Source organism: Thunnus thynnus, chromosome 6 (assembly GCF_963924715.1).
Source record: "Thunnus thynnus chromosome 6, fThuThy2.1, whole genome shotgun sequence".
NCBI classification, from domain to species: Eukaryota; Metazoa; Chordata; class Actinopteri; order Scombriformes; family Scombridae; genus Thunnus; species Thunnus thynnus.
In genome coordinates, this window is record NC_089522.1 from 17,047,997 (window position 1) to 17,060,377 (window position 12,381).

Genomic DNA, 12,381 nt, shown 5'->3' on the forward strand with positions numbered 1-12,381 from the left:
GGCTTCAAGTTTCCACATCACACTTGTGCAAGTTGAATATTGGACCACGATTGGCTTCCATACTATTTGTGATGTCACAAATCCTGCTTGTAGGCCCACCTCTTAAAATCAGATTTTCAGTGAGCACAGAGAAACTTTCCACTTTCAGCAGATGAAAGTGAAAACAGCTTTCTAGTTTCAAACTCTGCACATTCATCATTCGGCACAGTGAAGCTTCAACTGTAGAACAAGGAGCAGAACACATTTTTGAGTGGAGGGGGACTTTAAAAAAGGTTGGGGGGAGTGTCTTACTTTTTCCAACATAATGAAATAAAAGTTTCAGCCTCCCTCCACATCCCTGTTATTTTCATACTGTGCCTTACCTCTTGCAGTGTGTGGCGACCTTGGCCTCAGAGCGAGCACAGCCAGTGGGATTGATCATCAGAGGGAGCTCCATCAGTGGGTGACGGCCGTATCGGAAAAGGTAGTTCTGGCAGTTCTCCACTCCAGGCAACTAAAACACAACGAAGTAACACAAATCATGTTAATTGTGCACTTTGTAGACCCATTATATCATAGCCAACATGTGTGGCTATGTAACCATACTTATTTTATTTTTTGTTAACAATGGAACTATTTGTATACTCATGTTTATGTTGACTATTAGAGGCAGATGTCAAGTAGTCTCACAGTAGTATGTGTGGTTATTGGCTTGTAAAAGGGCTTCAATTATAATCTGGAGACATGACAATTATAACGTGGAGACAAAGTGACTTTTTCTTGCTGCTAATTCTTAGCAAACTCTTACCGACTCAGTGATACGCATGACAGCATGAACTGTGAGGCCATACATCTCCTCTCCCTTGACATGTTCAGTGAACAGCTTCAACATGGATGATTCATCTCGGAGTTTAGCCACCTGTTTAACAACCCGGTCCCAGATCCCTAAAGACAAAGGTGGTGAATTAATTCAGTCAGTGGTTAAGAGAGTTATTATAAGTAGAAAAGTAGACCACAACTGAGAGATATCATACAACATTAGAGTAGGAGCAGTATATAAGGTCTTACCCTCTGGAGTAGTGTCACGGTACTGTAAATCCTCCATGCCATGCTCCAGAACACGCACCTCGAACAGGGGATGACTATCATCCTCGCTGATGCGGCAGCGGTAGCGACATCGCTTGTTGGGCACGCGCGTGCTCCAGTAGATGCGTGTGGCCTCATACCCGACAGGGAAGATGGCAGTGGGTGAGTGGAAGTTGCTCATTTGGGAGGGAAGCAACTGGCCAACAGCGTGAAAGATGAGACCGCCAACACGGAAAAGGTGGATGCGGTCACCTCGCTGTAAGATGCTGGCAATCTGCTTCACCTCATCACGCTCAATGTAGACACGCCGTAAAACAGCAAACGTGCTGAGTTCATCTTCACTGGGGCCCTTCAGCTTATGCTGGGTGCACAACATTGTCTTGTCCTTGAAGAACATGCAGCGTGCCCGGATTGCACAGGCGAAGTGGTAGACATTTGGGCAGCGCAGTCTGTTGCAGCTGTTGGTGGCACCTGTTTTCTGGCAGTATGCACACAGAGTCCGCAATCCACGACGCAGGGCCACCTCTACGTTTATGAGGGCACCCCCCTGCGTCTCATATACCTCTGTGGACCACAGGGCACAGTTGAGGTGCACCCACAGGTCCACATCAATGTTAAGCAAGCGTGCAGGCCCATCTGTGGCTCCATCACCTTCCTCGTGGCAGAAGCAGCATTTACGTTTATCCCGAGGCAACTTGTCTGGTCGTAGAGTAATGCGCAGGCGCTCCATCAGCTCAGCCACCTCACGGCTGCTCTCTTTCTTAGACCCACCCTTACGTATTGTGATGACAATCTGAAGACGCTTCCAGCGAATCCCCTTCCACTTTTTCACTTTGGGGAGTATCACCTCCTCATCAGGGGACAGAGGCCTGCGCTGCTTGACAGCCTTAGGGGAAGACTCCATGGTGCTGGGAGAATCTCTAGGAGGTTGTGCTGGATCAGTGACCGATTCCTCCTCCTTGGCAGCAGGACTCAGATGATTTTCAGTCTGAGGAGGAGGATCAGGAACTGCAGAGGCAGTTGCTGGATCAGTAACTGTCTCTGAAGCAGCAACTTCAGACTCTGTGACATCAGTTGGTTGAACAGCATCAGTAGGAGGATCAACATCCTGTTCGGCCTCAGTCTTGATCTGGACATTGGCGGGACTGGAGGGTGAGGGGGATGGAGAAGCTGATTTTTTGGAAGGTTCGACGTCACTCGTTGGAACTGGGGCAGATGGGGAAGGATGTGGAGGGGACGGCGATGGGGGTGGAGATTCCTCCACTGGTATAATTGGAAGGTGGCGCACATCCAAGTCATTTACCTTGGTTGTGTAACAGTGCTGGACTGGTTTGTCTTCATTCTCTGGGAATTCCTGAGAAAAATCCACATATGAGATGAGATACAGCTTTCAAGAAATATATAAAGCAAACGTATAATACATGCTTAAAAAAAAAAAAAAAGAAGAGAGATCAGTAATTCACAGTTCTCAAGAGCCTTGTAATGACTGACCTGTTTAATAAGTGCCAGAATGTCCACCTGTTTCTTCAATGTACAGCCTGGTAAAGACACATCAAATTGCCTTAGCCACTCATCCTGACTGGGTGAAGCGCCATCCTTCACACACAGAGCCCCTGAAAAACATGAACATCTTAACATTAGTCTTTATTTATGGATTAATAAAGTACATGTGTGTCCCTGGCAGTGTAGTCACTGACAGGCTTCGATCTATAAGAGGCTATAAAAGGACAAGACTATGGCCACATTCAGACCAAATCCAGTAATGTGTGAAAATGTCAGCCCTCCTATTCATTTGAATGGGAGCAGCGCGTTTTCACTGCGGGAGTGGGGACAGCATAAGGCTCAGCAAAAATCTGCAGCAGCCATCCAGCAAAAAATTGAACTAGAATCAACCTTTGTCGGAACGCATCCTGATGTCATGTTGCATTGGCCAATCACATACAAGTGCAAGCGCACACTCCTGGTGGGAAACTTTGTAACATGAACGCCATGTTTGACTGTTTACCTCTAGTCATTGCAACAAAAGATAAAACAGTTGCCACTGTGATAACTTTCCAGAGTTGTAAAATCTTGTCCGTTAGTTTTACAACCCACTTTGCAGTGTTTTGCCTTCCTATCAGTCCTTAAATGCATTAATCTGTAACTCCAACTTGACTTTGATCATATTTCATTGTCTCACCGGTACCTCAAACAACACACTGACCTTTTGTTCCTTTCAATATATTTTCAAGTAGAACTGTATGATTTGGTGTGGCAGGGTGACATGAAAAATGTCCTGAGTCAAATTCATATCTTGTTGTGACCTACAGTACCAGTCAAAGGTTTGGACACACTTTCTCATTCAAGGGAATGGGAAGGTGTGTCCAAACTTTGACTGGTACTGTATAAAATAAACATCCTAACCTAATTGAACAACAGAGAATCCAAATTAACAGTAGTTTATAAATGCATACCTGACTGGCTGGGTCCTTTCCCAGGCCCATCCACTCCAGGCATGTCAGGGTTTGGGGGAGGGAAAGTCACCTCATAAGAACCTGGCATCCTTATCTTGAGTAGCTGGGCCATGGCCATCATCACATGGTTCAGTTTCTGGAAAAAAAAAGTCAGTTCAAGTTTTTGTCACCTTTGGATGAAGATAAAGAAAAGTTAAACAGGGTGCGATTATATCATGGCTTAGTACCTTGGCTGCAGCGGAGGACAATGTGAAGGTAACAGACACCTCGTTACTTTTGGCCTTGTCCCAGTGGTTGGATGTGGAAACTGCCTTGCTATCAGCTCCTTCAAACGGTTTGCTTTCTGGGAATGCTAAAAGAGAACAAAATGTGAAAATTCATCTTTATTAATGTCAGTTTCATGTCAGCAATATAAATCGATTTAATGGTAAAATTACTTAAGACTGCAGTAGTAAAACATAACGCATCAGAATCATGTTCAGAATAGATTTCTCTTTAACATGCTCATATGTCTGAAGAATGTTGCTGTTTATAGAGAGCACATGTAAAATTATTGCAATTTTTTACCTGGGATGGCAGTGCGAGGAATGAGGGGGATGATGGGGGATATTGCTCTCTCTGTATCCTCCTCTTTAGGCTCCCTCAGGTGAGGGAAGCGTGGGGTTTCATCTCCTACATTACTCTCAGGGGATGATGCCGGGATGATGCTTTCTGGGGCATCCTCATCGTCACTCTCCATCCTGTCAAATAGACATTTCCTACGTTCATAGCCACTCAGCAACAACAAATCCATGTATTGTGGTTGACAAAGAACTCGGACACTTCTCCTGTCGTACCTGATGTCCTCGTTCTGGTTATGTGGTGGGGTGGGGAGAGCTGCTAGAATGTCTACACTCTTCACCTCTTCTGTAACAGATTCTGCAGGGGAAATTGTAGAATATTAGGAGGAACCCCAATTACTGCACAACTGCAGATAGATTTTAGACAAATATTCAGGACAAACATTAATTTCATGCCAAATCCCCCAGTGTTTACCCATTGGCGCTTCTGCTGGCTCAGTGTCTTTCTGACCCTCAGACAACTCCTCCCCAGGAGTCACTCCATTGAGCAGCTTGTGCTGTACAGAAGGCGGAGGCGTAGGTGGGAGGGAGGATGGTGGTGTTGGTGGGTTGCTGAGATTACTCTGTGAGGGCACAAAACAATATGCTCTTAAAACAACTTTGCTGTGGAAGTAGCATTAATGAACAACCAAATATTGTCACAGCCTGCAACAGTTAACCATGGGTACATGTTGCAGCTTAGTTATACCTTAGTGAGTAACTGAGAATAGTAGTCTGGGATATTGTCCAGCATTGCATTTCCAAAGGATCCTTTGAGTTGGGCTTTTCCATTGGCTGGGCTGCTTCCAAAAGGGGCAAAAAGATCCAGACTAGCAGTGATGGAAGGTTCCATTAGGGGCAGCAGAGAGAGACCCTGAAAGGTAAATGTCCATTAGTCTACATGATGTGGAATAATGAAACACTCTTCAAAAACCCAATGTCATATATCATTTAAGACATTATTTTTTTTGCCATCCATTTACCTGTTTGAGTTGCTTTATCAGGGCTTCAGCACTTTTTCCAACTTCTTCCTTCTTATTCTTTTTCCGTGAGTTAGGCCCACGGTCTCCAGCTGCCTTATTAGTGCGCTTTGGCTTTTGTACAGGAGCCCTTTTTGTTATAGACTGCAAATCCTGTAAGAGTCGAGAAAATAAATGAGAGGTTCTTTCCCCACTTACAACATCATGATGAGGACAAAAAGAATGAATGCAGTAAAATACAACATACCTCCATGTTGCGTGGAGTCCCTTGAAGTTTTTGCTCCAGCATTGCTAGTTTGCTGTTGATGTGGCCATTAATCTCATTGTGGATGCCTTCAGAAGGCCTCTGAGCAACAACCTGAAGGTTCTTGGTTCTCAGGAGTTTCTGTAGTAGTTGCTGTCCAGTCTCAGATCTAGTGCCTTGAGTCCCAGGGTCTCCAGCCATGTTTCCAGCATTAATAAAGCAAGCGTTGTTCCCAGAAGAAACCATGTCACCTGTTACTTCTCGCTTTATAGCCCCAGAATCCTCAGAACCCTCTCCCGCACCATCACACCGAACCTCCCTTGGTTCCTGTTTAATGTTCTGTAGGGTCATCTTGCAGATATCCCCCTCTCTAGAGCCATGTTGTGTTTGAAGAACATGGCTCTCTTTAACCTGCTGTGACTGTTGCTGAACATTCAGTCCTTTCTGTGGCCCATTAGGAATAACTGAGGCCTGACATGTTTCATTGCCTGAGGTCTGAGTTTCTACTTTCAGTCCTGGACAATCAATTGGACTCTTGGCTCCAGGTGACCTGAGTGGAGATGCCTTGACTTGGCTGTATGGACTCCCCCTTCCAGCCCTACTGTCAGCCATGGAAGGTGAAGAGACATGGGATGAATGGGGTGAGGCTGGGTGGGCTGGGCTCATGCCAAACGGACCTCTTGGAGAATATGCATTGGATGGGGAACCCTGCATGCGGCCTGCTGCAGCTGCCATTAGAGCTTGTTGTTGGTTCTGGTTGGGAGTGGGTGGACGCATCCCCATAGCCTGGTTAAATGCGTGCCGTTGTGGATCCCCAGGCGAGTTGGCTAATGGCTGGCGTGGAGATGTTGGCCTTACCATACGACCCTGATCCATGGGGGATCGTGGCACTGGTACTTGACCTCTCATAATATGTTGCTGCATCATCTCTCCTACTTGCGGCTGTTGTTGCCCAGGAACCATCATCCCCTGCTGTATCTGAGGAGCAACACCAGGTTGTTGGCCCAACATGACTGACTGTTGCTGAGTGCCCACTGTTCCTGGCTTCCCCATGGCTCCATACGGCATCTGTTGGCCTTCCATCCTTGGCATCTGCTGCCCAACTTGCGGCACCTGTCCAGGTGGCATGTGAGGTCTCAACTGACTGTGCTGGCCTTGACCCATTGACATCCGCAGCATCTGTCCTTGCTGGAGCTGCCTCTGGGCAATCATAGCCTGGATATGCTGTATCTGCTGGTTTGGGGGAAGATTGCGGAGCTGAGGATTCTGAGCAATAATAGCCTGGATGTTGATAGGGGTGCGGATCTGTCCAGGTGGAACCCCAGGCCTCTGTGCCATCATCCCTTGCTGCTGGGCTCGAATCATGCCCATCATGGCCTGTTGTTTTTGCTGCTGGGCCATGAGGGCTTGCTGTTGTGGACTATGGCCCATCACAACAGTCTGTGGCTGTCCAGGATGGTTCTGGCCTATGATCTGCGGCTGGATGCTGGGATCTTGTGACTGCTGCATGGCATTCTGAACAGTTTGTTGTTGCTGCTGAACTAAGAAATCAATTGGTTTTCCTTCCTCTTTAATAGTCATCAAATTGGGCTTGTCAGCACTAAGTGAACCTTGCCTCTGGAGAGTGAGTGGAAGCTGTTGCTGCTGTTGCTGAAGAACACCAGTTTGTTGGTTTGCAACCAAACCTGATTGTTGCTCAGACTGAGGATTTGACTGTTGTTGCTGGGCCATATAAATCTGGTTTTGATGCTGCTGCTGCTGTTGTTGTAATTGCTGTCGACCCAAGTCAGTTTGATGATCATTTGCAGAGCCTAGTTGGGACAACTGATTGGGAGTGGACGGTCCACTTTGCTGTGGTGATGTTCTTGTATCTGGACTGAGAATCCCACCCTCTTTGGGGCCTGAGTTTTGGCTGTCCATAGCTCCCTGTGGCTGGGGTGTGATACTTCCTGCTGAAGGTGAGGAACCCATCTGTGGCGTAGAAGGTTGGGACAGCCGTCCTTGTTCTTGGTTGGATTGACTGATCAATTGTGTTGGTTGTCTTTGCTGTGCCATCTGCTGCTGCTGAAGGTGGGCCAAATTCTTCTGCTGTTGCTGCTGCTGCTGAGAAGCAAGCATGCGTTGGGCCAGAATGTTCTGTTGTTGTGGAGTCAACTGAGCCTGGGGACCCCTAAGGCCAGGATGACCTGGAGATCCAACCATTCCCTGCTGACCCATGATCAGCTGAGGCCTCTGTTGTTGTGGAGGTGCAACTGGCTGGTTCCCCATAATTCCTGGTTGAGCTGCCATCATGGCTTGAGCATGGTTTATGGGTTGGCCTCCTATAAGGTTCTGTGGCTGTGGACCAACAGACTGGCCTCCAACCATTCCTTGTGGAACCTGCACCATGCTCTGCTGGTTGGCCTGGTTGGCTAGCATCCCCTGTTGAGTGTTTGCTTGTTGTTGGGCAATAAGTGGGTTCCCCATCACACCAGACTGTGGCTGAGCAATTAAGGCAGACTGTTGACTTGGGTGTGGCATCGGTTGCTGGCCCATCATCACCTGCTGTTGCTGCTGCTGTTGCTGGAGCTTCGCCATCTGCATCCTATGTTGATGCTGTCTTTCTTGGAGAAGCCTGGGGTCCGCACCCTGCATTGCAGGCCCCTGTGGGAAGAATCCTGTTGGAGCTCCAGGAGGACCCGGGGCCCTGGCACCACTGGCTCCAAGAGCTGCAGGGAGCTGGGGTTGGGCGGCTCCAATAAAGGGCTGCCCTTGGGGCATTCTGACGGGCATTCCACCTTGGGGCACCATGCCAGGGTGCTGGCCCATTACTGGCGTCCCCTGTTGGCCCATCATCATCTGACCGGGCATCTTGGGAAACATGTGAGGGGGGCCACCCTGTGCAGAATGACCTGGGGTAAGAAGTCCTGAGCCTTGCTGATGCTGCTGCTGCTTGCTTCTGTACTCTGCAATGAGATTGGTGTGCTCCTTCTGCTGCTTGCGTACCTAAAGAGAATAATTATGTACAGACATGAATTTGCATATCAAGATGCCATGTATTTTTGCTGTGGACAAGTTGGTTAACATGTCATGAAATTTTCTGCAACTAATCAGATTCTCCAAAATCTACGCACCTGATCAAGCTGTTTCTGAATTTTGCTCTGCTCTTCTGTCACCAACTTGAGTTTCTCCGCATCTGCCTCAGCAAACTCCCTGCCAGCTTTCTTAGCAGTGCGTTGCTTAGCACACAGTGCCTTGCGTGATTTGCGATGAACTCCAATCTGTTCCTCCAAAAATTTTAACTGCATCTGGAGTAACTGCTGGGTATGAAGAAGCCATTCTTCGTATTGGTGCTGTTCTGCGTCATCTGTAACAAAAGAGGATAACTTAAAACATCCACATGGCATGCTTAAGGGGGCAGCAATATAACATCTTCCAAATAACCAAATATATTTCCAATGAGAGTCAGCACTGGTAGAACATACTGATGATTCCTTGCACAAACTGGGGAGGATTAGGTCTTGACTGGGTGGGATCACTTGTTTCGCCCTCCTGAACACAAAAAGAAAGCATTTAAATAAATCAGCCACATAATACATTAAATTAAATTTAATGTATCACTTCTGAAAAGCAAGACCGCATACCTTTGGAGGTCCAGATGAAAGTTGACCTGGATCTGTGCCTGGAGCAGAGGCCAGCCTCTGAGCAAGCAGAGAAACTTGTTGCCTGGAGAGAGAGCGAAACATATAATGTATAACAATACCTGCAGTGTACTGAACAATCGTCTATAAGGGTATGTAATTTTGAAACCACTGTGCAAAAAAGTAGCAAATTACTATGGTGTTACCACTACCTAGCGGATTCTTGTGATGAAATCAGACACTAGACATTACAACTGTCACACTGCTGCATACTGGCTTAACTCCTTTTGGAAGAGGAGATATGCATTTTTAAAAATAATTCCTAACATCTGCTTCAGCAAACAGTTATGCCAGTAACACTGCAGATCTTGTAGTGTCTCTCAAGTTACACAAAGTTTTCATCCAAATGTTGCTAATTTGCATTTTTGTTTGTTGATATTTTATAAAATATGTGCATGTGTCTCCATTTGTTAGTTTTATGCTTATGTTTTGAACAGCATGTAACAATGCTACAATATTAAAAGAACACCAGTGCAGTTTTTCAGGGGTGCACAACACTACATTTGCTTACTCTGTCTTGGGGAAGTGTGGCAATAATGACTCAGATAATCCTAATTTTGTAACTGAAAAAAATAGTGATTGTGTTATCAACATGTTGAGAGGAGTTGATTCAATTGAGTCATATCTTACTGGACTGCATTACACTGGAAATGCAGGCTTTGCTAATTCTGTGATTCTATGAGAAAAATATTGGAAAAGCTAGTGAAAATGAAAAGAGGTCCAAAATGATGAACTGCTATAAGTGCATGGATGTAATGGTTACAAGTTGACCTGTCTGTATTTATACAACATAGGTGGCTAAACAGCCTGTATATGCAGAGCCTTTAACAAGGTATTGTTAGGTGGCAAAATTAATTATCACTGTGGGTGTCAACATCTACACTAAGCAAAACTTCCTGTTTTTAACATCTGCCATCATACCAAGCTACCACTAAGACATTCTTGCAAAGGTCACCAGATAACAGGGAAAGTAGTTGATCCCCAAAATCAGTACTCCAACTCTTTCAAACATTGAGCCCCTCTTCCTACAGAACTTGCTTTGTTTTCACTAATGACTTGGTAAACATTCATTTTCATGAATGACTGGCCATGTGGCATTTTTGTCAGCATCCCTCTTTTTATTTTCTGTTCTTAGTCTTATATGTGGAGTGAACATATGCTTTGCTGGGTTGCAGCAATGTGCTCATGTTGTGTTTACAGATGAAGAAAGTGAATATTTTTAAACAAATTTCTGTCATTTCCATTCAGGTTTTTGTATGGATATCAAAAATTAACCAAAAATTGTTGAATAGAAAATGAAAAATTGGACACTGACTGAAATTGAAAGGAAAATGTCCAACTTATGTATAGAATCTTTACACAACAAAAAGTACCTGTTAATGCCAGGGGGACCACCCAACACTCTCTTGATACCCTTAAGTGCCACCATCTTTGCCTTGGCAATGGGATCCATGATGTCATCAGTAGCAAATTTGTCTAAATCTACGATAAAAGAATAAGACATCTGTTGATATGGTATGATTAGAACATCATTACATAGATTAATGACAAGCCACGGTGCTTACCTTTATCTGGGAAGAAATTGTTGGCCAGAGGTGACTGTTTAACCACTGGTTGTGGCTGCTGTTGATGACTGAGACCTGTATGGATCCCTGGTTGCCCCATTCTCATCATGGCTTGCTGTTGGGCCATGGCCATGTGAGGTGGGGGTGCCATTCCAGGACCCATAAGCCTTTGCTGCTGCTGCTGCTGCAACATGTGTGGAGCACGGGGTACCATCCCTGGTTGAGCCATCATTCCTTGGGCAGGTGGGCGGTGGTGTGGTAGCATTATCTGCCCAGGTGCCTGCGGGTTCGGTTGTTGACTTGGGAGGCCAGGAAAATGAGGTGCCATGCCTCCCTGGTGGAGAGAGTTAAGCTGTTGCTGCTGTTGTTGCTTTTGCAGTTCCTTCTTCTCGTGCTCCAGCAGATCTTGTATTAGAAGAGGCAGTTCACCATCCAAAGAGCTCTCTACCTTTGCCAAATCTACAGCAGGCGAGTGCTGTCCCCCTACATCAGGTAGCCCCAGAGGATCATCACCAATATCTGTATGTGGAGCAGCTGTAGGAAAAGGCGATGGATCAGCTTGACTTGGCAGAGGGTATGGGATTCCCCCTAATCGAACAGAACTGAGTGAAGCTGACTGGTTTTCTGGTTGTGCAGGCTTAGCTGATGGTGTGGTCCCACCAAGAAGCATGGACACCGCTTCTCCCATTTCATCTTTCACAACAGTCTGTCCTGGCTGGAGCTGAGGGGTCAGACCTCGGTCTTCTACTTTGACTTTGGAGATATCTGCAATTTCTACCGAGGGCAGTTGGGTAGCTGACCCACCTGCAGTGGCAGGCATTGCTGAGAGAGACTTTTGCCCTGGTTCCACCTTGGGCTTCCCTTCCACTTTAACAAGTACAGATCCAGAGGAAGATGAAGGTGTTTCACTTTCTGCTTCTACCAACCGCAGCTGATCTGAGAAGACATCTTTAGGGTCTCCTTGGTCGAGTTCAGGGTCGGTGTAAGCCAGCAAGTCAAACTCATCGCTGTTAAGCAAATCATCTAGATGTGGATCATTGGTTTCAAGATTGTCTAGGTTTCCTAAGTCATCATCTCCTTTGTCTGGGTCCAAGTCAAGAGCCAAATCATCCTCATCCTCCACACCCCCATCCCCTGGGGCATCCCCAAGGCCCTCAAGGTCAGGCTCTGGCAGTTCCTCACTGTTTTCTACTGTGGCAGGCTGGGGTTCTGTGACTAGGCTTGGTTGTGGAAGTTGATGCTGCTCAGAGCTAGGAGTGTTGGGAGTCAAAGTAGCTGCCTGAGGCTGCAGTTGGTGGGGCTGTTGTGTTACTGGGCCTGCAGACTGCTGAGGCAATAAGACTGACAGTCCACCCTGCTGTAACCCCAACTGTGAGTCACTGCCCCCCTCTGCTTGAATGCCAACAGCTTGAGCTATAGGATGCTGCTGTACATAAGGTGCTGCCATCTCTTGTTGTGTGACAAAGAGACGTGGTCTGGGCTGGGGTCCACGAGGCATAAACTGGGGTCGCAGGGGTAACCTCTGTGAGTTGTGTCTCAGTTCAATGAACTGTGGTGGGGGTCCTTGACCCATTGGCTGCATAGTCTCTCCACCATGTCCCGGTATCATGGTGTGGGGATTGGCCACACCCTCCATACCCTGGATGTTGACAGCAGGGTTGAGATTGTGCCTTACACCCATAGCTTCCATGCCAGGCTGAGGGAACCTCCTTGGACCTGGAGCTTGGCCCTGCCACTGAGGAGGGAATGGTGGACGGGCAAACATGCCCTGAGGTTTGGTGGGCCCTGACGGCCT

The 12,381-nt window shown here is 46.8% G+C and overlaps 1 protein-coding gene across 5 annotated transcripts in view; it reads right to left on the reverse strand.

Moving 5' to 3' along the window:
- Window positions 1–12,381, reverse strand: part of kmt2d (lysine (K)-specific methyltransferase 2D) — a 36,555-nt gene that overhangs the window by 4,439 nt on the left and 19,735 nt on the right. For all 5 annotated transcript variants that reach the window (XM_067592211.1, XM_067592214.1, XM_067592210.1 and 2 more), the window contains exons 35-51: window positions 10,587–12,379; window positions 10,395–10,503; window positions 8,965–9,046; window positions 8,806–8,872; window positions 8,455–8,687; window positions 5,345–8,326; window positions 5,101–5,250; window positions 4,827–4,991; window positions 4,554–4,701; window positions 4,355–4,436; window positions 4,086–4,258; window positions 3,746–3,870; window positions 3,519–3,654; window positions 2,557–2,678; window positions 1,048–2,419; window positions 788–924; window positions 363–493 (exon numbers count right to left, since the gene is read on the reverse strand). In XM_067592211.1, coding sequence (XP_067448312.1) covers window positions 363–493; window positions 788–924; window positions 1,048–2,419; window positions 2,557–2,678; window positions 3,519–3,654; window positions 3,746–3,870; window positions 4,086–4,258; window positions 4,355–4,436; window positions 4,554–4,701; window positions 4,827–4,991; window positions 5,101–5,250; window positions 5,345–8,326; window positions 8,455–8,687; window positions 8,806–8,872; window positions 8,965–9,046; window positions 10,395–10,503; window positions 10,587–12,379 — 8,007 coding nt within the window. The remainder of the gene's footprint in view (window positions 1–362; window positions 494–787; window positions 925–1,047; window positions 2,420–2,556; window positions 2,679–3,518; window positions 3,655–3,745; window positions 3,871–4,085; window positions 4,259–4,354; window positions 4,437–4,553; window positions 4,702–4,826; window positions 4,992–5,100; window positions 5,251–5,344; window positions 8,327–8,454; window positions 8,688–8,805; window positions 8,873–8,964; window positions 9,047–10,394; window positions 10,504–10,586; window positions 12,380–12,381) is intronic.